At 51.6% G+C, this 25,531-nt stretch overlaps 2 protein-coding genes across 2 annotated transcripts; one reads left to right on the forward strand and one right to left on the reverse strand.

Annotated features, from left to right (window-relative positions):
- C9H11orf95 (chromosome 9 C11orf95 homolog) lies at positions 1-9,435 on the reverse strand. The gene is made up of 6 exons (XM_032357115.1): positions 8,904-9,435; positions 8,660-8,820; positions 5,980-6,477; positions 5,055-5,441; positions 4,262-4,816; positions 1-4,023 (listed from the first exon to the last, which is right to left on the reverse strand). Exons 2-6 carry the CDS (start codon positions 8,796-8,798, stop codon positions 3,560-3,562), a joined length of 2,043 nt encoding a protein of 680 aa, XP_032213006.1. The 5' UTR covers positions 8,799-8,820; positions 8,904-9,435; the 3' UTR covers positions 1-3,559.
- On the forward strand, positions 8,797-23,975 carry LOC116599981 (putative monooxygenase p33MONOX). Its single transcript, XM_032359915.1, has 2 exons — positions 8,797-8,969; positions 23,370-23,975. Exons 1-2 carry the CDS (start codon positions 8,797-8,799, stop codon positions 23,872-23,874), a joined length of 678 nt encoding a protein of 225 aa, XP_032215806.1. The 3' UTR covers positions 23,875-23,975.
- Positions 23,976-25,531: the final 1,556 nt, after the last annotated feature.

The following is a 25,531-nucleotide window of genomic DNA, read 5'->3' on the forward strand; positions in this document are numbered from 1 at the left end:
TTTTTTTAAGGAAAACCTATAGATGAACTATTACTAATGAAAATGTGCGTGTATGTACGTGCAACATGAAAATACAGTAGCACCTAAGGAACTTGAATCTTGGTTCCTGTAAACTGCAAATTGATGTGGTATTAATAAAAAAGAAAAAATAAAAAAAAACACAGTGACTGTGGTGTCGTTCTGCTACCTTTATTCTTTATACATACAGTTTGGGTAAAGTAAGAACCAGGCTTCCGCCGGCCTCCATCCCCACTCCACTTGTGAGGCTTTAAAAATTGGCTCATAGTTGAGGCTGGTAATGATTCCCAAGATTGCCAAATTTCCATAGTAGAGCAAAGCTGTTGTGTTTGGTTTCTGAAAGATCCCAGAGACCCTCTTAAGAGGTGACCTTAGGAGAAAGAGGGTGAGGAGTGGAAGGGGCCGGCGGGACTGCTGTCCCAGTTCAGCCTCACACCAACCTCAGAGGGTCGCCCGCCCGCAGCGTGAAGCAGCCTAGACGTCAGAGTCAGTCACCACGGAAAGTGGAGACCACATACATCAGAACCTTATTCCTTCAGATTTAGTCTTCCCCAAAACTAAGGCTGCCATGACCCTTAAGCTGGATTTTAAAAATTTATTCAACATACCTCTTAGAAAACTTAGGCTGAAATTTTTCTTTAAAAAATAACTGAAGCCAACAACTTCACAAATACACATACAAGTAATGTTCGAGTAATGTCACTAACGTGGCGTATAAATATGGATTCAGAGTAACATTTACATATTGGCCATAATAGCAAGCATACCATTAACAAAAAATTCATGAAGAAACTTCACCTGTTCATGTCAGACTCCCGAGGCAAGGAGGAGGCACAGAGAGAGGACGACCTGACATCCCCACCCCCACCCCAAGAGGCGGTAGGGGCGGTCTAAGCAGGAACCCCTACAGTGGCACTGGACCCACACCTGCTCAGATCTTCAGCTTCGTGACCACTGGAGGGCTTACCCAAAAGGACTGCTGGGTGCCGCCATTTCTGATTCAAGACGGGGCCCAAGGATATGTGTTTCTAGTAGGTTCATAATGTGATGCTACGGGTCCAATGGCCACACTTGGAGAAGCCCCTGGGGTGCCTGGGGCTGCCTCTCGATGAAGACCCTCATTCCTGTCTTAAGGCCTCCGTCCCTGCCTGTCAAGCGGAAAAGCCCTTCCTGACCAGCTCTCTGTCCTGGCTTACCTGAACTTTGGCGGTGGGCTTGGGTAACCAGAAGAGGTCACCCCAATCTGCCTCCTGTTTTGGAACAGGCAGAGTCGCAAAAAGTGGTAAAATACTCATTCTGGATCTGAAAACAACATGCATGAAGAAAAAGAAAAGAATGGCAGTGCCCCGCCCGGTGCCATCCGTAATCCCTGCTCTCAAACTCTTAATACTGACTCACAACCCCTGGAGGTTCAAACACGGAATTCACTTCTCAGCCAACTGACAGCTCGCGCAGTACTTCCTGAGTCCCTGGGGCACCTAGAACAGAACACAACGCCAGAGCCCTTGCCCTCCTGGGGAGGCCGCAGGACCGGGGCGTCAGCCGCGCTCCTGGACTTCTGAGGGAGGAGGCGGCTGCCGGAAACCTGGAGCTTAAGTCGGAGGCGGCCAGAGCTGCCCTAGACGACACCGGTCCCAGGGAGCCATGCACGTCTTCGCCATCCCCGGAGGAGGCCCCATGGGAAAAGAAACCTTAATTGACCAGAGATTGGAAGGCCGAGGGGTGTAGTGCAAACAACACTGAGTTGGGAGTTGAGCTTTTTATTCTATTTCTATACTGTTCCTACCTAGCTGTGTGTGATCGTTTCAGTTTCCGAACTTCACTACCTGTCTGCGGAAGGGGTCGAGGGGGCGGGGACTGGTGGATCTCCAAGGTCATTCGGACTCTGACAATCTTGAATTATATAAAAATGCTATAAAATCCATGATATAAAATCCAATTCCCAATCAGGACGAGTCAAGGGGACTGGGCCTGAGGCACTTGAACCTTGGGCTCTGGCCTGGGGGTGCTGGGATGAGGAAGGGCTTCCTCTTTGCTGTCTTGTGTTCCCACCCACAGAGGGAGACCCTGGCCCCGGGTGCCGGGGCCCCTCTGCCTCCAGGCCTCCCCGGCAAGTCCCACCTCCCCACTTTCAGGCTGTAAGACCAAAAGAACCGGCCTGGCCATGTGAAGAGCAGACACAGGCCCAGAGACTCCAAGAAAGGCCTGGAGAGTCACACATTAGTGCGGGATGTTTGGGGTCCCCCATCCCCACCTCTGTCCTCACTCCTTCCTCCTTTCTCCACCACCTCACAGCTTATCTCTGATACACGTATAATAAATAAGACATTTGCACGTAAGGGTGACTGGGACAGCTCTCTCCCCGCCCCTCTCCCTTTCATATAAAAGCATTAAATACAGTTTCAAAATAAAATACAAAGAGCAAAAAGGGCCTGATCTCGGGGCCACCTGTTCTCCACAGGAGAATGAATCTACACGCCCCACTCGGACCTGCCTGGGAGATCGCGGGGCCCCTTCCCGGCCCCACCGGGCCTGGCGCTGCCGCGGGGAAGAGAAAGGAAGGCCGAGGCCCGGCCCCAGGCCCTTGGGGACTGAGAATGGGTGGCACGTCCACCGTGTACGAAGGGGGACAAGGAGGGACGGGAATAGAACGCCAACTACCGGGACCTCCAGTGCCCCGGGCTCGGACCAACGGGGACCCTAGAGCAGGAGCGCCTGACTGGGTTTAGGGGAAAACGGAGGTCTTCGGAGCAGGAGAGGAGCAAAGGAGAAAAGTGCTAATCCCTTTACAACATCGGGGGCCAGGAGGGCGCGGCAGGAGCGGGGGAGCCGGAAGGGGCCGCGGGGCGCGTTGTCCCCAGAGCCCCCCCGCCCCCCAGGCTGGCGCAGCTGCCGGGGCCCCGGCCCAGCTCCGCCCCCGCCTCTGGCCGCCCGCCCGCGGTCCAAGCGTCCTCCCCGCCCCGAGCGGGCTCCCGAGCCCCGCCGCCCCGCCCTCCGCTGGAGGCCCTCGTCCGCAGTCCCGGCCTACGAGCGGCTGCGAATACCAATGAGGGCCGGGGAGCGGCCGCCCCCGACCCGGGGGCCGTGCCTGCCGGCGTGCAACGCTCCAGGGAGCTGGGCCCCGGCCAGCGGACGCGGCCGGCGCGGCCCTCCTGCCCCCCACCAACCCCCACCCCGCCCTCGGGGCCCTAATACTGACAGTCGGCAGCCTCCCCCCACACGGGCCTGGCGCGGGCTGGGGCTGCAGGCCCTCCGTGCACACGCTTGGCGGCCGCGCTGGCCTCTCGGGAAACGTGGGGCCCCGCGCTTTCCTCGGCGCACCGACCGGCCCAGGGTGGGGGGGCTCCGGGGCTGCGAGCGGAACCCGCGACCCCACCCAAGTCCTATCTCCGCCCGGCCCGGCCAGCGGGGCGGGGGCAGAGGCGCCGGCTGCTAGGGTCGCGGGAAGCAGGGTGTCCGGGCCCGCGGGCCGGCGGAGCACAGGACGGAGCCGCCCCGCCCGCCCCGCCCGCCCCGCCCGGCCGGCCGCCCCGCGAGCCCGCTACGCCCGGCAGACGGCGCCCGCTTTGAGGTCCGCGCCGCCGTCGCGCGGCGCCGGGGCCGGCGGCCCGAAGCCCTCGTGGCCATAGCAGCGCAGCGCCGCCTCCTCGTAGGCTTCCAGGATGGTCTGGCGCTCCTCGGGCGTGAAGTCCATGGAGAAGGGGTGCACCTGCAGGATGTGCCGCTTGATGGTGCTGACCTTGAGCGTGGCCAGCGCGCCCCCGCACACCATGCACACCAGGCCGCGCCGGCTGCCGTCGTAGTCCATCAGGTACTCGCCCCGCCAGCGCGGCTGGTAGTTCCGCCGCTGCTCTCGGCTGCGGGGCGGGGGCGGCGGCGGCGGCGGGGGCGGCGGCGGGGGCAGCGGCGGGAAGGCGAGTCCTCCGGGCTCTTGGCCGTCCTCGTCATCCTCGTCGTCCTCGGTGGGCCGGTCCGACGGCTCCCCTGGGGAAAGCGGGACATCGCCTAGGAAGGGACAAAGGAGCGCATTGGAGCCGGCAGAGGGCCAGCCGCCCACGTCTCGCGCCTCAGCCCCGCCGCCGCCCACCTGGGCCCTCCGGTCCCGTCCTCCCCGATATGCCCTTCAGCCTTCCGCTCTCCCCACCCGCTTCCACCCAAGCACTCCCAGCCCTCGGCCCCCGCCGGGCCCGGGTCCCTGCCCCCACTCTCCCGCGCCACCTGCTCTGGCCCTGCGCCAGCTCACCCCACCACTCCTCCTCCTCTGGCTCCTCCTCCTCTTCCCCACCCCCCTCCTCGGAGGCTGCGGCTGTGCGGGGGGCGGCAGGGTCCCTGGGGGGCTCGGGGCGGGGCAGCCCCAGGGCCAGCAGGTGAGCTGCCTTCTCGCTCCACTCCTGGGCGATGAGGGCCCTGACCGGCCCGCTGAGGCGCGTGGAGCCCGGGTGGCGCTGGCGGATGTGCCGCTTGATGGTGCTCATCTTGAGCGAGGCCAGCGCGCCCCCGCACACCATGCACACCAGGCCGCGGCGGCCGCCGTCCAACTCCATGAGATACTCCAGCCGCCAGCGCTCCTGGTAGCGGCGACGGTGGTCCCGGCCCCGCGGCGACCGGCCCCGGACCCCCACCCTCTCGCCCTCCTCCTCCTCCTCCTCCTCCTCTGCGGGCCCGGGCCTCTCAGGGACCCAGCCAGCCTCTTCCTTTTTTACGTCTGGGGGACTGAGGTCCTGAGAGGAGAGGGCTCCAGCAGTGGGGGCGGGGTCCCGGCTCTTTCTGGTCAGGTCCTGGGGGACGAGGTCATCGTCTGTTGGGGAAGGGGTGAGGGAGACGGGCTCAGCCTGGTGGCAGGGTTGCCCTTACCCACGCAGAGGGGTCCTCACCCCAGCCCCAATCTAGAGGCCCCAACTGGTGTGGGCTGTATGTATGTGTCTGTGCCTGGGGGTGGGTGGGTGTAGACAGGAGTCCCTCCCGGTTTTGGTCACAGACCCCCACTTTGCAGCCCTAATATGGGAGGGGTCTCGGCCCTGGGAGGGGCCTCGCACCTGGTGGGGACCGAGGGAGCTCAGACAGTGTCTTGGGCTGGCCACCCCAGGCTTGCAGCAGGGCGCTGCGCTGCGGGCCGCTGAGCCCCAAGGAGCTGGGGTGCACCTCCAGCACGTGGGCTCGGATGTCGTCCAGGTGCAGGCTGGGCAGTGCCCGGCCACAGGCCATGCACACCAGCCGGTTCCCCCGAGGGTCATAGTCCATGAGACACTCTGCCCGGAACCAGTTCTGCAGGGACTCCTTCAGCCTCCGCTCCAGCCGCCGGGCCCCCAGCCCCCTGCTGCCCCCGGCCCTCCGGGAGCCTGAGAGGCGCCGACGCCGAGCCCGGGGTGCCACTGGGCCCCCTCGCCGCTGGCATCGGCTGCCCTCACCAGCTGGGGCTTTGCCTGAAAGGGTTGGAGGGAGGGAAGGAACTGAGATGCTGGCCCTCCGGGGAGTGCCCCACCCCCCACCGCCACAGCCAGGTCCTCCACTAGCCTGTCCCTCACTCTAGACTCTGAGCCCCCAGCCTGACCTTGGCCCTGCTCTTCCTCTCTCCTGAGGCCTGAACTCCTCCAGCTCCTGCCTTGCACACAGACCGGAAACTCTACCCGCTCTGCCCTGACACCCAGATTCTAGCCCCTTCCCCGGACTTCACTGTCAAGCCGTACCTTTCCAGCACCCTCTACTCCCAGCCTTACCCCCAGCCCCACGAATGCCCCCACCTCCACTCTCCTTGCTCCTTCTAAAACCACAGAAGGCCAAGACCATCAGAGATGCTGCAGACCCCTTGCTCTCACTGCCCCGCCCCCAATACAGTACAAGAAGGACAGACCCCCACCGACACTCACTCCAGAAAGTGAGTTAGCTGCCTAAGAAGCCAGGGCTGGCCCTAGGGGGCCCCGCCCACCACCCAGGCCCCTGCCTCTCCAGGTCCTGTGTTACCTGGGCCCTTGGGTGGGCAAGCTTGCAGGCTAGCCCCCTCCTCCTCCTCTTCCTCTTCCTCTTCCTCCTCCTCCTCGGCCCCCTGGGCCCCCAGGCCCTCGGACTCTCCACAGGCCCCCAGCCCCAAGTGGGCATCCCAGCTGTTGCTGATGACTTCCTTCTCCCGGGGACTCCAATGCAGGGAGTAGGGGTGCTTCTGGCGGATGTGCCGTTTGATGGTGCTGAGCTTGAGCGTGGCCAGGGAGCTGCCGCACACCATGCACACCATGCCGTGCCGGGCAGGGTTGAAGTCCATCAGGTACTCCAGCCGCCAGTGGTCGTGGTAGTAGCGCCGGTGGTCACGGCCGGGGATGCGGCTCTTTCCGGGCCTCGAGGCCCGGGCCTCACAGTGGTCTGAGTATTTCCTGCCTGAAGATGCCGGGCCCCTGGCCCTGGAGGAGGGCAGGGGGGCGCTCCCCCAGGACCCCAAGGCACCCCCATCCAGCTGAAGATCTTGCCCTGAAGGGGAGGGGGAAAAGGGAGACAGTTTTTCAATGCCTGATATCCAGGAAATGAACCCAGGGCGGGGATTCTGCAGAGAAAGGGGGGTGGGGGAGGGGTCGTTTGGTGGGGGGGGGCGCAGGAAAAGGATGGCAGCAGCAATAAAAGGGATACGGGAGAGCCCCGGAGTCAAAACATTGGCCCTTTACAAAGCGTGAGGACCCTTTAAGAGAGGACCAAGAACAAAAGGATGCAGGGCACTGCCAAGGGTCTAGCTCTGACTTTTTAAAAAATAAAGTGAAGGCCAAGGCGGCAGCCAGCTCTGTATGGCCCCCTTCCTGGCGGCAGGCTGTGAGGGAAAAGCCAGGAGAGCAGCAGGCCGGGGCGGTTATGGAGCAGAGCGGGCAGTGGCAGAACAAAGGGGGCATCTGTCTGCATCCAGGGCTGCACACGGGACCCACCCGTCTGAGGCCCCAGCCAGGAGGGCCCCACCCAAACATCTTCTCCCTTTTTCCAATAATGCCTCAAAGGCAGCCTTCTGAGAGTTCCCTTTGGGGGGGCTAAGCATGGCCAGTTTCCCAAATACAGGCACCCCTGAGAGGGGAGGGATCCCCAAGACAAAGCTGTCAACACCTCCAGGGACAGGAGTTTCTAGGACCCTGGCGTCTCTAGACTCTAGGGAGAGCCAATGACCCTGCAAGGGGATGGCTCAAGGGAAGGGAGTGGCCACCACCCACCGAAGCCCATTAAGTCTTTCTGGGGATTTATTTTTTGCTCTCGCAGAGAACCAACCACTGCCCAGCAATCAGGGGGCAGGCACTGGAGAGGCCCAAGCACAGCACACTAAGCCAGTGGTGTGCCCTTTTGCCAAACAGGCAGACACCCCCAAGCAGTCCCGACCTTCCCTGCAGTTTGGACTCTGTTTTATTTAGAAAAGGCTTTCCTGGCCACATAAGCTGAATGGACAAGTATGGTCATGCTCCCACTGGAGAATCTCAGGGTCAGAGAAACAAAAGACAGGACCAGAGAGGGCTCCTGTCACCATTGTGGGTTTTTTGTTTGTTTTGATTTAAGTAGATCCAAAGAAAAAAGCACTGGCTTCAAAGTCAGAGACCTCGGTTCCAGTATGGTTTCACTGGTAACTTGCTCTGTGATCTTTGATAGGTCATGTGGCTCTCTGGGCCTCAGCCTCTTTGTCTGAAAAGGCACCGGAGAGCTAGCTGGTCTCCAAGCATCCTTCCAGCGCCGGATCTAAGCCAGTCTAAGGTGGATTGGCCCTTTAAGAGCCCCAAAAAAGGGGAGGAGCTGAGATTCTTTAAAAACAAAAGGGGATGGGGAGTTTCTGGGAGGGGAGCTCCGAGATTAGGGCAGTCTCCCTAGCCCGGACTGAACCGTCACGGGTCTTCAGGCGGGGACCCGGCAGCAGGGGAATGAAGAACCACAGCGTCCTGAGAGCGAGCGGGGAGGACGGGCTGGTCCTACTATAGCTGACAAATTGTGGCAAAATTTTCTTAAAAAAAGGGAGGCGACAACGCGCGGACAGGAGGGGGTATCTGCCTTTGTGAGCGAGCCCATCCCTTTAAAAACTACCCGCGGTGGGTTAAGGTAGCGGTGGGCCCCCCGAGGCTCCAGCCAGCGCTTTCCTAGAAAGAACGTTGGGGCGGGGTGGGGGGTGTTGGAGAAAAAGGTTTCCTGTCTGTAAGCAAGGCCACGGGAGGGGAGGAGCAGCCCGACTTAAAGCAGCGGAGTTCCCAGCTCAGCTCCTCTGGGGGAAGCCTCCCGAAAGGGACCCCCCAGTCTGGGCAGACTTTTAAGAGACAAGCCGGATAAGGGAGACCACCTGGGAGTCTGAAAGAGAAAGGGGCGGGGGGGCAAGTCCAACATCCCAGAGCGCGCGCCCCATGGCGCCGGGCCGGGCCCTTTGGAGACCCCTAGGCCTGGCCTTGAAGGCGGGGGCCGCGGGGCCCTTTAAAGGGGAGGGAATCCGCCCGAGCCCCGCAGGCGGACCCCGGTAGCTGGGCGGGGGGCTCCCCTGCTGGCCCTGCAGGCGCGATCCGCGCCCGCCAGGTGGCGCCCCCGGCCGCCCTGCCCGCGTCCCCCCCTTTGTTCGGCGGCGGAGAGGGGCCCGGAGCCCGGAGCCGCAGCCCTCCCCTCCCCCCATGCCGGGGCCCCCGCCCGAGCCGCCGGCCCCAGCTCTTACCGCCGTCGTCCTCCTCGGGTTCCCCGCCGCCGCTCGATCCGGCGGGCGGCAGCCGTCGGCCCCGTGCGGAGGCCGCTGTTGGCCCGGGGCCGCCCCTGCCGCCGCCGCTCCGGCTCCGGTGGTCCCCGCCGGGCTCCATGCGCTGCGCTGCGGAGCGGGGCCCCGGGGCGGCGGGGCGCGGGGCCGCGGGGCCGGCGGCGGCCCGCGCGGGGCGCTCGGTGCTCGGGGCCCCGGGGCGCGGGGCGCATGCACGGGGCGGCTGGCCGCACGGACGGCTGGCTGCTCGCTCGGCGGCGCGGGCTGGACCGGGGTGGGGACTCCTGTCTGGGGCCCCTGGGGCTCCTTTAAGGGCTCCTGGGTAAATTTAAAGGGGCCGCGCGCTATTTCCTCCTGCCAGCTCGCGGGGGGCTGGAGGGGAGAGGCGGGAGGCGACGAGCTGGCCCGAGGCTCCGCAGCCGGCGCCCGCCCGGGACGTTGGGAGCACAGACCTCGCCGCCCTCGCGGGCCCGTACCGCCGCCTCCGGGGCTCCGGTCCCGGCTCCTGAGAGGTCACTGAAGTGGCGAGGGGCGCCCGCGTCCGCTGCGACGCGCTTCCACCCGGGCTCGGCTCGCAGCCACTGCCCCCTCGGGGCATCTCAGCGCCTGGCTCCCCGCACCCGTGCCGGCCGGAGACCGCCCGGTGGGAGGCCCAGGGTCCCCGCCGGGGCTGCCTCCTCCCGCGCGAGCTCGGCGCGGGCCCCAGAACGGACGCGACTGGCAGGGGCCCCAGATGGCCGCGGCCCCGCCGAGAGGGTGGAGCCGCGGGGGCGGCCGCGCCCCCTCCCGCGGGAGCCGCCCCGGAGCGCCGGGAGTTCGGGCTCCTCCATGGGAGGGGCGGACGGGCGAAGCTCGCCGAGAGCCGGCCGGGGGCGGGGGCCGCAGCTGCACAGACTCGGGCCGGGAAGAGGGGGCGCGCAGTAGACTCGGGGAAAGCCGGCTGCGCCGGGGCTCGACGCTGCGGAACCGAGGGGGCCCCAGACTGAAAGCCGGGGAGAGAGGGCGTGCGCCGAGGTGACTCAGGCTCCGGCCCCCGGAGGCCTGGGGGTGCCAGACGAAGCCCTTGACGCGCCCCCCAAACCCCCTCCCGGCCCGAGGAGGCGAAGAACGCTGACCCCGGGCGGGGTGTCGAGCACCTCGGGACGCGCGCCACCGCGGCTGCGAAGCGCTGGGGCGCACCCTGGCCGCAAGCCCCGGGATGCCTTGGGGCCCCCAGCTCCCAGGAAGCGGAGAGAAGGGATCCCGAGAAGTAACAGGGGGCGCGGGTCTTTCCTTGAGGACCGGCTGGAGGAGCAGGTGCTCGCTTTGCCTGTGGTTGGTCGCCCACAACAAAGGCGATTCCTAGAGATCCAAATTACAGGGTGCGGAGGCCATGTAGGGTCTTATTATCTCGAGGTGGGTTTTATGCTTTTCCCTGGGGAGGTACCCAGAGATCCGTCAAAGAAGTCACCCTGGACAGACTCGTTCGCTCATCCAGCACCTACTGTGTGCCAACACGCTTATAGGCGCTGGGCGGTGAAGGAGACAGACAAGACTGATACTGTTTATGACTTAACAGGCACCAACGGCTTATAAAAAGGAAACAATTCCAGCCCTTCGGGAGCCATGGGAAATATTAAATTACTTGGAACACAGGAAGCCTATCCCCTAAGCGTTCGTGAAGAGTGGCCCAGAGCTAAAATTTCTTAAGTACTTGAAGGTGTCTGTCACCACTTGGAGATGTTGTCCCCATGATGACCCGCGAGAGATACCTCCTTGGGTAAACTGAGTCCCGGCCCTCCAGCTCTGTTCTCTGCACCGCTGGCCTTGCTTTCAGGTTGCAGCTGCGCTGTTTGCAGCCTCTTGGAACTCTGGGACGCTGATGGTGATGACAGACAGTGCTATGAGATGGGGGATTCCTTGGTTCATTATGTCCTTCACTTGTGCCGATCCCCGGCCATAAAGGGAAAATGAGATACAGACCTGACCTTCAAATGCTCCTAAGTCTGGGTTTAAAAAAAAAAAAAAAAAATCACAAAGGTAACCCATGACCAGGACTGGCCACTGTGCAACACTCTGGCTATGTGTCCTGCCGGTTCTCTATCAGTATAAATAGGATATATTTTTAAAGATTTTATTTTTAAGTAATCTTCACACCCAACATGGGGCTCGAACTCACATCCCCCACATCAAGAGCTGCTCTACCCATGAGCCAGCCAGGCGCCCTTAAGTAGGATCATTTTATTTGTCACCAAAAAAAAGTATCAAAGCCACCCGGAGCCATTTTTTTAATGCGTGGTGCTTCTCTCCTTGTCTACATCCAGCTCGGCTCCAGAAATGGCTCCCAGCTCTGTAGTCCTGAAGCATTCTCGCCAACTGATGCTCACAGCCACCCTGTGAAGATAAAGCTTTGTTCTCATCACCGAAAAAAATTACCTAACACAGCCTGGGAGGGGGTGGGAATGTTTCATCCGCCCTTTGGAGCAGATCTTCCCTTGTGGGGTCTCCTGCAAGATGGGCAAGCAGTAGTAACCACGACCACACTGCGACTTTTCATGGGACCTATGGACTTTGGGCTCCATGTGTATCTTCCTCTAGTTTAAAAAAAAAAAAAAAAAAGATTTAATAGATTTTTGTGAGCCCTTCAAACTTCTTTATTTTCTCTGATGTGAGGAAAGATAATGCCTCTTCTTTAAGCCTCGAATGTCACTTTTTTCCTCTTCTGATTTTAAAGTAAATTCAAATGTTTCCAGGAGTCCCTATAGCTATCGTAGGTTCTAGGCTCTATGTCCTCAGTGCCTGATGGTTAGCCAGGCTCGACTGCAGTACAGTGTGATAAGAGCCGAGAGGGAGGCCACCCAATCGGAGGAGACTTCTAGGGAAGATACTAAGACAAGTCTTGAAGGGCTTCGACCAGGTTGCCGGGAGGAGAAAGGAGCTAGGGCTTTCCTAGCCAAGGCCAGGGAAGTGCCTGGGGTGGAAGGTTTTCAGTGGGAGAGACAGAAGAGGAAATAGGAATGAGCAGGGCCAGGGCCTTGGGTGGGAAGCTGAGAGTCTGCATTTGTCCTGAAGGCATGAGGAATGCCTGGAGCCGGTGTGCAAGGCGTTCTGGAGGCAGCCTGAGAACACGAGGGAGGGAGCGAGGAGGGAAAGATGGGGACACTGGCAAGCAGTCCACAGACCGCAGTGCAAGTAACATGAAGGCAGCGGAGGGGAAGCAAAAGGTTCAAGTGGGGCCACAGGATGTGTGTGCCATCTTCCCAGCACACAAGGGGGCGATCTGGAGGCGAAATGTCACCTGTGCCCGGGGCTGAGTCATGCACCCCGCTGTCTCCCAGGAGTGGATACCTCTTCTCACCAAGGAGCAATGCGTAAAGCAAGCATGCACCTGAAAGCTGCTTCCGCTCAGAGGGGGCATCCTTCCCTAATTCACAAGCCCCAAAGGGACCCTTTTCACTAATTTTTAACAAAGACCCCCTTCGAAGCTAGCCACAGTCCTAGATTGAGCCAACGAGAGGGTAGAATCCACAGGACATGGAGCAGGGTTCAATGTGCTGATCAGAGAAAGACCAGGCTCACTCCCAAGCCTCGGGTTGAGGGGGGGCAGGAATATAAAAGACGACATAGATTTGGAGGGTGGAGACACAATGAAGTCTGGGAAAAGATAAACTGAGGCATATTAAAATTTTAGGAATTTGTTTACACAAAATCGATTCAAGCGGGGCAGCGCCAAACCAGAGTGGTTAGAAGCACTCTGTCAACGGGAGCTGAAGAGAGACTAATAGAGAAGAGTCGGAAGCAAAGTAAGGAAGATATTGATTGGCTATAGCTTGAACTCCTGGTGGCTGTTGGCAATCGGTTGCCTTTAGGTCGCACTTTGGTGACCTTGAGGTAGTTACAGGCTTAGATCTGGGTTTGCTTATATAGGTGCCGAGGGCGAGAGGCACCTCTGTCTAATGGCCTCCTTGTTGAATTAATTTAACAATTACTTCCATTTGGTCATCCTTGCATGGTAATAGATGGACCGCAAATTCAGTACCGGTACCACTCTGGGTCACCATCAGAGTTAAATTGTTCTACCGTAATGTGAGATCCGTGGTTACGATGTCAAATCCATCGGTGAATTGCTTTGGCCATTTGTCTGTTGTGCGTCTTTTCTTATTTTAATTTATTTATTTGGGAGAGAGAGACAGCAACAGAGATAGTAAGAGAGCGCACTAGCATGGAGGAGGGGGAGAAGCAGGTTCCCTGCTGAGCGGGGAACATTACCTGAACCAAAGGAAGACACTTACACTGAGCCACCCAGGTGTCCCTGTTGTGCGTCTTGTTTCTTGTTCCTCCAAGCATAGGGAGACTATCCAAGGTGCTGATGGCTGCAAACATGCACGGACGATCTCGGAGAGAACTCAGTGCCCCCAGAGAGATGATAATGCTTACTGTGAATAGAATAATGCCAAGAGGCTGACATCAACTCTTAGCCAGGGTCCCCATGAGCCAATCCAACCAGAACCATCTAAGTCAAAGCATGTAACTGATGAGGTACCAAACTGTTCTAGCCAGTAGCCTGTTTGCTAGTCTCTCATATTTGAGTTTCTACACAACGGGAAGTTGATCCAGGGGCAGTAGAAGGCTTTTTATTGAGGTACAGACATCTCCTTTTTCAGCCAGCAAGTAACTGAAAGCAATTCCGTTGCCAAAAATCATGTTAACGAGAGACTTTAGGGACATCTGTTGTCCAACCATGGCCTGAGTAGTAGACTCAGCGATCGTTGCCAAGGTCAAGGACAAGTTTTTAACCACATATTTGTTTGTGCTCATTAGAGGGGAAGGAAGAAGGGACCGTCCCAATGACACCTATCCAGAGGGATACATCTGCTGGTAAACTTCTTCTTAGTCATAGTATAAATTCAAAGGAGCAGACCAATGTTGAGTTTCCGAGGTATGATGAAGGGTCAGTGAAATGGTAAATACAGCAACCACACATTCACACAGCCCTTGCACCCTCCAGCTGTCAAGACAACGAGTGGGCCAAGCTTAGAGGCCATTGCCAAAACCTCCACATGTGAGTAGTAGCTAGGAGATATGCCTAGGACTCCTTCATAATTATTAGCATGTATGGTGGGCTCATTGGTGTTAGCATCATTCAACCAAGACTCAAATATTGTATTATCGCATATTGAAAGACCACCTGAACATAGAGGCCCAAATGTAAGCCTAAAGATGGCCTGATAAACACAGACTGCTCTGTAATGTCTTTCATATATATTCCCCCAATCCCTGACAACAGATATCATTTTCCCATCCCAGGGTTAGGTAAAATTGAGGCAAAGAATGAGGGTCTGTGGATTTAGCATTTTAACTTTATAAAAGGGGCCTGTGGGGAATTTAGGCATACAGTGGCATGTGGGATGTCAGTGAAATTACTTGTAGGGTGAACTAAGGGGGTCTCTATCGTAAAATCCTGATGTTGGTATGGCATGACCAACCGAGCAGTTAGCCAAGTTTCCTGTAGTAGTATTATTTGTGAAATTCTAATTATAGTGCTGCCTTCTCATGCTTTAATAGAGAGAAAAGCAAATAGCAAATAGATAAAAGGGATAAAGATTTCATATTGGAGATGAAGATCTTGATCCAGTATCTTGGGAGAGCTGTCCGCCTCAAGATGTTGATGGCTTATGGGGAGGAATCTCCCCAGCCTGTTTTAATTTTAGATCTCTGCCTGGAATGCAGTCCCAAGAGTCTGAAGGAGCCCTTTTCAATTGGGAGATGGGCGCCTAAGGTTCAAGTACCTCAAATTTGGCTGCCACCTGTGTAGTGAGGAGAACCTGGTGTGGCCCCTTCCAATGAGGTTCAAGGGCAATCTTTCTTAAGTATTGTTCCCAGAAGTTTCTAACTCATGAAAGGTTTGACCATCTGTAGAAGGATCACAGAAAGCTTCCTTTGCCTGGTGGAAATACACTTCGGCATAATGAATTAAAACTTTACAATACTGAGTCATTTCAGAATTTATGAGTACGAGGGGCGCCTGGGTGGCTCAGTGGGTTAAGCCTCTGCCTTCGGCTCAGGTCATGATCTCAGGGTCCTGGGATCGAGCCCCCCATCGGGCTCTCTGCTGAGCAGGGAGCCTGTTTCCCCCTCTTTCTCTGCCTGCCTCTCTACCTACTTGTGATCTCTGTCTGTTGAACAAACAAATTAAAAGTCTTTAAAAAAAAAAAAAAGAATTTATGAGTACGGGAGACACATGAGTTTCTTTTTTTAACACTTTTTTTTAAGATTTTATTTATTGATTTGATAAACAGAGATTACAAGTAGGTAGAGAGGCAGGCAGAGAGAGAGAGGAGGAAGCAGGCTCCCTGCTGAGCAGAGAGGCCAATGTGGGGCTCGCTCTCAGGACCCTGGGATCATGACCCGAGCCGAAGGCAGAGGCTTTAACCCACTGAGCCACCCAGGCGCCCCGACACATGAGTTTTTATCAGCCAAAGACATGGGTCTCTCTGTTACCATTTCCTTTATAAAGCATTACTTTATGCCTTCCCAAAGGAATTGATCTAATTGCCATCAAAGCCAATGGTAGAACTTTTAGCCGTGGCAATCTAGTTGACTTTGTTAATTTAGGTACTTTGGGAGAAATGGGTTCCCCTGTCACTGGCGATCTCTCCTAGGATACCCCATAAGGAAATATATTTTCTAAAATTTCTTAGTCATGATTATGGTGTCAGCCATCCTGCATGGGAAGTTTTCAATCCATCCCAAAAACATACAGCCGCAAGAACATACTGATAACCCATTGCAGGGAACAACTGAATGAAATCCATTTGTAAGTCTTCACATGCCCCAATAGGTGGTGGGGATGCTCCATCTAACTTAATGGTCTTTCCAGGGCTATGGGTTGGACAAATCAGTCCCCAAAACTGGCTAACCAATTTGGTAGCCAAAATTGGTAAACCAGTTATGCGACCTCAGAGCAGTTACCCGCGCACCATAGTTTTTTGTAATTTGGATCATTTCATCTGTCCCACAATGAGTTGCAGAATGTAGGGCTTTCAGTGATGGCATTTAGAAAGAACCCAGCAGCCACCTGGGCCCTCAGTGAGTCATCTAGTTTTGCACTTGCACCCTCATTCATTCAAGTTGCCTACTGGAATAATTTTAGTGCTGGTTGATTTAGCATAGAAGTCCGCTAGAGTACTTCTTGATACTCAGCTTCTGTATTCTAGTAGGATCTTCAATGTTAATCGTTGCAAGTTGTTAGGGAATAGAATAGCAGGGAGTGGTTCATTTATTTCTTGGGGCCCATTTTTGACGGGGGTTTCTTTAGAAATGAGGAACCCTCTCTGTTTCCATAACATGCCCAAGTCATGGGCCATCTCATAGGCATGCATGCTATCAGCATAAATGCTTATTGATTTTACTGTGCGTAGCTGACAAGCCTAGGGTCGGGCATGTGGCTTTACTTCATCACACAGACTTGAGTTGGGAAAGATTTCCCCTTCCAATAGTTTTAAGATTTTATGTATTTGACAGAGAGAGAGAGAGTGAGAGAGCTAGCACAGACAAGGGGAACTGCAGAGGAAGAGGGAGAAGCAGACTCCCCTGTTGAAAAGGGAGCCCAATTCGGGGCTCAATCCCAGGACCCAGGGATCATGACCTGAGCTGAAGGTGGATGCTTAACCGTCTGAACCATCCGGGCACCCCCCCACCTTTCCAAAAGTTTATATTGAGTTGTTACAGCATATCATGCTCAATATTTCCCTAATGAACTCTTAGCGTAGGACCCATGAGCCAAGAATATCACCTCTGGGTTTTCCACTGTGTCCCACGAGTCAGTGCAAGCCACCTCACACCCACCCAGGTATGGTGGTCCATCCCGTTGTCAGGCAGGGAAAGTAGAGTAGCAGAGCTGGCTGAGCAAGGTGCCAACCACTTAAGGTGGAGGTTCTCATAAGGCATAAGTCTACCTGCTGAGAAACGTTGAGCCTGATCAGAGAGCATGAGGTACTTGGAAGTGTCAGACATGTACTAATACCAGTTCTGCCAATCTAGCTGCTATAGCCAGAGTTTTCCAACAGTTTGGATGTGGTCTGGCTACTGGGTTTAACTGTAAGCTATAGTAAGCAACCAGTCCATGTTTTCCTCCATGCTGCTATGTTAGAATTCCTAGAGTCTGCTTATCATGCTTGTGGACAAATAAGATAAAAGATTTAGTATAATTTAGGAGCCCTAGGGTGAGATTTTGTTGTAGAGCTAATGTTAGTTGGCTAAAGCCTTGCTCATGATTATCTTCCCAGGGTAAGGGCACTGGAATTGGGACCCTTGTAAGCCCATACAGGGGAGTTGCAATGAGAGAAAACTTTGGAACCCAAGATCCACAATATCCTACAAATCCAAGGAAACCCCTTAACTGTCACTTAGTTGTGAGTCTGGGGAAGTCTGGGATAATCTCTATTCTTTCAGATGAGAGACAAAGACTGCTTTTGCAATCAAACAATGTCCTAGGTTGGGGGCCTTGCCTTTGGAGAAGAGTTTTTTGTTGGAGGCTTATGGGTTTTGCAAGCTAAGTGCTGTAATAGATAAACCAAAATCTATTTCTTAGGCCTCCCTCCTGGTGGGGATGTACCAGTAGATCCTCTCCATATGGAATGACTGTAGAGTTGTTGGGGAACTGTAAGTTTGCCAAGCCTTGATGTTAATAAAACCTGTGAAAAAAAAATAAGGACAGGCCTTCAGCAATCCAGGTATACTGTTGGTTTTTCCAAGCCAAGGTGGATAAATATTGATTCTTCTTGTCAGCTGGGCTCCTACAGAAAGTGGAGCTGAGAGCCACCACTGTGAACCATTTTAAGTTTGTAGGTATATTAGACAGCAAGGTGTTGGGGATTTGGAACTCCAGGGAACCTTGGTATCACAATTTTACTGACTGTACGCAGATCTTGTACAAAACTCCAACCTCATCCATTTGATTTTTTTAAAAGATTTTATTTATTTATTTGAGAGAGAGAGTGAGTGAGAGAGAGAGAGTGGGCAAGATCGAGAGCACATGAGGAGGGGCAGAAGGAGAGGGAGAAGCAGGCTTCCCTGCTGAGTGGAGAGCCGGACCTGGTGCTGGATCCCAGGACCCTGAGATCATGACCTGAGCTGAAGGCTGACGCTTAACTGACTGAGCCACCCAGGTGCCCCTATTTGATTTTTTAATGGATAAAATGGGAGCATTGCAGGAGTCAGCCCTTGCTTCATTTAGTCTTCTCCAACTGTCTCCAACTGTGAGCGCCCTCAGATACCTTCTGGTTTTAGTGGATATTAAGTCAACTTAGGCAGGGATTTGAAATATTTTTATGGGTTCAGCTCTCTTAATTTTGCCTTTGTTGGTTGAAGAAAAAGCCCATAGGCATTCAGGCACTTCTGAGAGATCAGGGCTTTCATGCTTTCTTTTTTATTTTATTTTTTAAATTGTTCTTATTTGTTAAAAATTTAAAATTTTTAAAATTTTAATTTATTTATTTAGAGAGAATGAGAGCAGCAGGAGGGGCAGAGATAGAGAGAGAGAGAGAATCCCAAGCTGACTCCATAATCAGCAGGGAACCCCACACGGGACACTGAGATCAGGATCTCAGCTGAGATCAAGAGCCGAACGCTTAACTGCACCACCTGGGCTCCCCAGAGGTCATTTCTCCTGAGTTAAATTTTACATGTCTCCTCAATTTGGAAAGCAGATCTCATCCTCACAGTTTTACTAGGGCAGGGCCACACAGGATGAGAGTATGGGTCCCCAAAAATGGTCCTAGTGCCATCTGGACTGGTTTAGATACAGGTACCCTTTGAGCTTACTTAGAAACTCTGACTACAGAAATACACCCTTTACTCCAAGGGGTTTTCCCCTTTATGAAAGCAAGGTCTCACGTGGATACAGTGGCTCTGGACTTCACCAACATTAAACAGGCTCCTCTGTGAATGTTTACCTTAGTGCCCCCTTGCTCATTTAGAGGCATCGTAGGGAGTGATTTACCTGACAAGCCCTCATAGCCCATCAATCCTTATGATTATTTTGGTAATCTGATTTTTGCAAGACTTCCCCCAGGGGGTTAACAATCTGGATTCCTAGGTGGAAGTCCATGAAAAGATGGGTTCAGGGGACACCTGGGTGGCTCAGTTGTTAAGCTTCTGCCTTCAGCTCAGCAAACCTTGATTTGTTTCTTGAGATTAAAAGCCTCTTAAGGTTTGTCTCCTTCCCCATCCCATCTTGTTTCATCTTTTCCCTCCCTACCCCCATGACCCCCAACCCTGCCTCTCAAATTCCTCATCAGAGAGATCGTATTATAATTGTCTTTCTCTGATTGACTTATTTCGCTCAGCATAACACCCTCTAGTTCCATCCAGGTCATTGCAAATGGCAAGATTTCATTTCTTTTGATGGCTGCATAATATTCCATTCGTTGTATAGCTGTACCACATCTTCTTTATCCATTCATCTGTTGATAGACATCTAGACTCTTTCCATAGTTTGGCAATGTCCATAGTGGACATTGCTGCTATAAACATTCAGGTGCACGTGCCCCTTCAGATCCCTACATTTGTATCTTTAGGGTAAATACCCAGTAGTGTGATTTCTGGGTTGTAGGGTAGCTCTATTTTCAACTTTTTGAGGAAACTCCATGCTGTTTCCCAGAGTGGCTGCACCAGCTTGCATTCCCACCAACAGTGTAAGAGGGTTCCCCTTTCTCCACATGCTCACCAGCACCTGTTGTGTCCTGACTTGTTAGTTTTAACCATTCTGACTGGTGTGGGGTGGTATCTCATTGTGGTTTTGATTTGTATTTCTCTGTTCCAGAGTGATGTTGAGCACTTTTTTATGTGTCTATTGGCCATCTGGATGTCTTCTTTGCAGAACTGTCTGTTCATGTCTTCTGCCCATTTCTTGATTGGATTATTTGTTCTTTGAGTATTGAGTTTGATAAGTTCTTTATAGATTTTGGATTCTAGCCCTTTATCTGATATGTCATTTGCGAATATCTTCTCCCATTCTGTCAGTTGTCTTTGGGTTTTTTTACTGTTTCCTTTGCTGTGCAAAAGCTTTTGATGTTAATGAAGTCCCAGCAGTTCATTTTTGCCCTTGCTTCCAATGCCTTTGGCAATGTTTCTAGGAAGAATTTGCAGTGTCTGAGGCCAAAGAGGTTGCTGCCTGTGTTCTCCTCAAGGATTTTAATGAATTCCTACCTCACATTGAGGTCTTTCATCCATTTTGAGTCTATTTTTGTATGTGGTGTAAGGAAGTGGTCCAGTTTTATCCTTCTGCATGTGGTTGTCCAATTTTTCCAACACCATTTGTTGAAGAGACTGTCTTTTTTCTATTGGACATTCCTTCCTGCTTTGTCGAACATTAGTTGACCATAGAGTTGAGGGTCCATTTCTGGGTTCTCAATTCTGTTATATTGAGCTATGTGTCTGTTTTAGTGCCAGTACCGTACTATCTTGATGATTACAGTTTTGTAATAGAGCTTGGCAACTGGAATTGTGATGCCACTAACTTGGGCTTTCTTTTTCAACATTCCTCTGGTTATTCGGGGTCTTTTCTGGGTCCATAAAAATTTTAGGATTATTTTTTCCATTTCTTTGAAAAAATTGATGGTATTTTGATAAGTAGTGCATTAAATGGGTAGATTGCTTTAGGTACCATAGACAGTTTCATAATATGTGTTCTTCCAGTCCATGAGCATGGAACATTTTTCCATTTCTTTGTGTCTTTCTCAATTTCTTTCATAAGTACTTTATAGTTTTCTGAGTACAGATTCTTTGACTCTTTGGTTAGGTTTATTCCTAGGTATCTTATGGTTTTGGGTGCCGTTGTAAATGGGATCAACTCCTTAATTTCTCTTTCTTCTGCCTTGTTGTTGGTGTATAGAAATGCAGCTGATTTTTGTGCATTGATTTTATATCCTGACACTTTACTGAATTCCTGTATGAGTTCTAGCAGTTTTGGGGTGGAGTCTTTTGGGTTTTCCACATAAAGTACCATATCATCTGTAAAGAGTGAGAGTTTGACTTCTTCTTTGCCGATTCAGATGCCATATATTTCTTTTTGTTGTCTGATTGCTGAGGCTGGACTTCTAATACTGTGTTGAATAGCAGTGGTGATAGTGGACATCCTACTATGTTCCTGACATTAGGGGAAAAGCTCCCATTTTTTTCTCCATTGAGAATGATATTTGCTGTGGGTTTTTCATAGGTGGCTTTGATGATATTGAAGTATGTTCCCTCTATGTCTACACTGTGAAGGGTTTGCTTAAGAAAGGATGCTGTACTTTGTCAAGTGCTTTTTAAACATCTATTGAGAGTATCATATGGTTCTTGTTCTTTCTTTTATTAATGTATTGTATCACATTGATTGATTTGCGGATGTTGAACCAACCTTGCAGCCCAGGAATAAATCCCACTTGATCGTGGTGAATAATCCTTTTAATGTACTGTTAGATCATGTTGGCTAATATTTTGGCGTAAATTTTTGCATCCATGTTCATCAAGGATATTGGTCTGTAATTCTCCATTTTTTTTCATCTTTTTTAAAAGGGTTTGTTTATTTATTTGAGAGAGAGAGAGAGAGACATAGTGAGAGGGAGGGAACACAAGCAAGGGGATCTGCAGAGGGAGAGGGAGAAGCAGGCTCCCTGGGGAGCCCAACATGGGGCTCGATCCCAGGACCCCGGAATTATGACTCAAGCCGAAGGCAGGTGCTTAATGACTGAGCCACCCAGGCGCCCCTAGGGTTAGGTTTTATACTTGAGACCTTTCTTGTTTCTTTCTTTCTTTTTTTTTTTTTAATTTATTTTTCCTCTTTTCAGTGTTCCAGAATTCATTGTTTATGCACCACACCCACTGCTCCATGCAATACATGCCCTCCGTAATACGCAACACCAAGCTCACCCAACTTCCCACTGCCCTCCCCTCCAAAACCCTCAGTTTGTTTCTCAGAGTCCACAGTCTCTCACAGTTTGTCTCCCCCTTTCTTGTTTCTTGAGAAAGGCTTATATCGCTATATACTTTCCTCTCAGGACCGCCTTTACTGTCCCAAAGATTTTGAACAGTTGTGTTTTCATTTTCATTTGTTTCCACGAATTTTTTCAATTCTTCTTTAATTTCCTGGTTGACCCATTCATTCTTTAGAAGGATGCTCTTTAGTCTCCATGTATTTGAGTTCTTTCCAACTTTCCTCTTGTGGTTGAGTTCTAGCTTCAGAGCATTGTGGTCTGAAAATATGCAGGGAATGACCAATCTTTTGGTAGCAGTTGAGACCTGATTTGTGACCAGGATGTGATCTATTCTGGAGAATGTTCTATGTACACTAAAGAAGAATGTGTATGCTGTTGCTTTGGGATGGAATGTTCTAAATATATCTGTGATATCCATCTGGTCCAGTGTGTCATTTAAAGCCTTTATTTCCTTGTTGATCTTTTGCTCGGATGATCTGTCCAATTCAGTGAGGGGGGTGTTAAAGTCCCCTACTATTATTGTATTATTGTCTATGTGTTTCTTTGATTTTGTTATTAATTGGCTTATATAACTGGTTGCTCCCATATTAGGGGCATAGATATTTAAAATTATTAGATCTTCTTGTTGGACAGACCCTTTAAGTACGATACAGTGTCCTTCCTCATGTCTTAGTATGGTCTTTGGCTTAAAATCTAATTTATCTGATATAAGCATTACCACTCCAGCTTTCTTTTGATGTCTGTTAGCATGGTAAACTGTTTTCCACCCCCTCACTCTAAATCTGGAAGTGTCTTTGGGTCTAAAATGAGTTTCTTGTAGGCAGCATATTAATGGGTTTTGGTTTTTTATCCATTCTGATACCTGCATCTTTTGATTAGGGTATTTAGCCCATTTACATTCAGGATAACTATTGAGAGATATGAATTTAGTGCCATTGTATTGCCTGTAAGGTGACTGTTACTGTATATTGTCTTCATTCCTTTCTGGTCTGTGACTTTTAGGCTCTCTCTTTGCTTAGAGGACCCCATTCAATATTCTCTGTAGGCTGGTTTGGTGTTTGCAAATTCTTTTACTTTTTATTTGTCCTGGAAGCTTTTTATCTCTCCTTCTATTTTCAAAGACAGCCTAGCTGGATATGGTATTCTTGGCTGCATATTTTTCTCATTTATTGCTCTGAATATATCATGCCAGTCCTTTCTGGCCTCCTAGGTCTCTGTGGATAAGTCTGCTGCCAATCTAATATTTCTACCATTGTATGTTACAGACCTCTTGTCCTGAGCTGCTTTCAGGATTTTCTCTTGTGTATTTTGGTCTGTTAGAAGAAACTATCTTCCAAAATTTTAAAGAAAGAGAAACTCATATATATATATGAGTTTATGTAAACATGATTGAAGGGATGGAATATGACTATAAAGATGAAAATTAAAAAGATTCTAAAAAAGAAATTGATAAGAAGTTGGTTGGAAAAAGAAAAAGGAAAAGGAAAGACTGTTCTCAGGCTGGAGACTAGAACAAAGCCATGTGCTAGGTTTAGGGTATATTTTGATCTACTAGAAGAAATTGTATCCCAAATTTTTAAAGAAAAAAAACACCTATATATATATACAAATAATACGGTTAAATACAATGAAGGGATAAAATATGACTATAGCATGAAATTTTAATATATTTTTAAAGGGTATTGATAAGATAAAATAGTTAAAAGTTAAAATAGCCTTACCTCCAAGGAGACCAAGTACCTTCAAGTGACAGAAGTGCTCCACAAACTAAAGCTACAGAGTAGAGGGATATTGAGAGAAGAGAAACAGCCAGCCTCGGCCCAGTCCACCCCAAGCAACAGCCCCCACTCTTCCCTTAAGCACAAGTCTAGAGGCTGGTTCACTTCTGGTCCTTCCACAGCCTTACCTGGCGCATATCCTGGCACCATGGATTCTGCAAGTGGGGGCAAGAACAAAAACTTGGTGGATAAATGGAGACTTTTGGGACCAAGATCCCTCCAGAAGTCTGATTCAGGAGGTTTTGCCATCCCGACTTACAGAGGAGCCCAGAAGCCTCCAATGGAACTGATTCATGTCCAGGCCACCCAAATGGCCGAAGATCCAGCAACCTTCAAGCCACCCAAGATGGACATCCTATTGATGGAAGGGAAGAAACCACTGCCGCAGACCCATAATCTCAAACCCCGTGACTTAAATGTGCTCACACCCACTGGCTTCTAGAGCTCTTTGTATGCCAGGGACTCTGGATAGAGGGTATCTTGTACCCAACTCCCCTTTTACCTTGGCTTTGACATAGGAGAGGTTTTCTTATTTGTTTGCTTTTTAAAGATTTTGTTTATTTATTTGACAGAGAGAGATCACAAGTAGGCAGAGGCAGGCAGAGAGAGAGGGGAAAACAGGCTCCCTACTGAGCAGAGCGCTGGATGTGGGGCTCGATTCCAGGACCCTGGGATCATGACCTGAGCCAAAGTCAGAGGCTTTAACCCACTGAGCCACCCAGGCACCCCCAACCCTTTTTTTTTTTTTTTTTTTTTTTTGCTTTTAAAACCTCTTAAAATGAAGCTAGAGCTGGAGATATACTTGGTTTTTGAGAAATGTTAGTGGAAAAAAAAAAGAAATGTTAGTGCAAAGCTTGTCCTTGTGTGTGTGAAAGAAACCATTTTGTATGGTTTAAAGTTAAATAATCCTGGTGGTGACGTATGGGGAACCTCATTAGTCATTTTTGTATCATTTACCTTAGACGAGAACTTTGATCATTGCTTACTAGGTAAATAATATTTCTGTTGTTCCGGAACTGAGGCTTCTTGACTTCTTTACCACTGTAAACATGTGCGTGACCTAGCCACGGAGTAGAGGTGTGCCCGAACTAGTTGAGACTTTGATCCTCTTGACTGTACACTTCCATGTGCTCCAGGCTTGTCAGTTGGGGGGCCTGAGATCTGTTTGGCAGCCAGGGCAGCAGGGTCCCCCACTTCCTGGGCTGAAACCGGAGCATTCCTCTGTTTGGTAGCCTTCCAGGTCACTTTGTCCTGCAGCCACTTCTTACCAGAGCACTTCTGGCCAGTGCTGTTGGAGGGATGCTTCGCTTTTTTGTGTCTCAGAACAAACACTAGTCTTGCATATCCTATTTTGCACTTTTAAAGATTTTATTTATTTATTTATTTGACAGACAGAGATCACAAGTAGGCAGAGAGGCAGGCAGAGAGAGAGGAAGGGAAGCAGGCTCTCTGCTGAACAGAGAGCCCGATGCAGGGCTGGATCTCAGGACCCTGGGATCATGACATGAGCCAAAGGCAAAGGCTTTAGCCCACTGAACAACCCAGGCGCCCCTCCTATTTTGCACTTTTATTTTTTTATTTTTATTTTTTTATTTTTTTTAAAGATTTTATTTATTTATTTAATTGACAGAGAGAGATCACAAATAGGCAGAGAGGCAGGCAGAGACAGAGGAAGGGAAGCAGGCTCCCTGCTGAGCAGAGAGCCCGATGTGGGGCTCGATCCCAGGACCCTGAGATCATGACCTGAGCCGAAGGCAGAGGCTTTAACCCACTGAGCCACCCAGGTGCCCCTATTTTGCACTTTTAAAATGAAATTAATTTACCTCCAATCTGATTGAAAACTTCCTAAGGGAGAAAATTCAGGCTACTGGCTTGGTATAGATAAACGGATGTTAAACTTTTTTCAGGTATGCGCAAAGTGTACCTATGTTTAGATGGTAGTCTTGAGGTTCACGTGAAACTAGTGTCATCCTATTTTGATTTTTGTTTCTATTTTAATTTTCTTGTTCAGGCCAGGCATAAAAAAAATTTTTTTTCTGAGAAGTGCAAGAATTTAAAATTTTTCTGTATGAAATCATTGCCCCCAAGAAAGAGCTACA

Source organism: Mustela erminea, chromosome 9 (genome assembly GCF_009829155.1).
Source record: "Mustela erminea isolate mMusErm1 chromosome 9, mMusErm1.Pri, whole genome shotgun sequence".
Classification (NCBI taxonomy): Eukaryota; Metazoa; Chordata; class Mammalia; order Carnivora; family Mustelidae; genus Mustela; species Mustela erminea.

Excerpts from the sequence above, each read along its gene's own strand:
- LOC116599981 (XM_032359915.1), top strand. The coding sequence starts at position 8,797 with ATGCGCTGCGCTGCGGAGCGGGGCCCCGGGGCGGCGGGGCGCGGGGCC. Across the intron at positions 8,970-23,369 it reads GCGGCGCGGGCTGGACCGGG|CCTTACCTCCAAGGAGACCA; the intron begins GTGGGGACTCCT and ends AAGTTAAAATAG.
- C9H11orf95 (XM_032357115.1), bottom strand. The coding sequence starts at position 8,798 with ATGGAGCCCGGCGGGGACCACCGGAGCCGGAGCGGCGGCGGCAGGGGC. Across the intron at positions 4,817-5,054 it reads GCTCCCTCGGTCCCCACCAG|ACGATGACCTCGTCCCCCAG; the intron begins GTGCGAGGCCCC and ends CTTCCCCAACAG. Across the intron at positions 4,024-4,261 it reads AGAGGAGGAGGAGTGGTGGG|GCGATGTCCCGCTTTCCCCA; the intron begins GTGAGCTGGCGC and ends GTCCCTTCCTAG.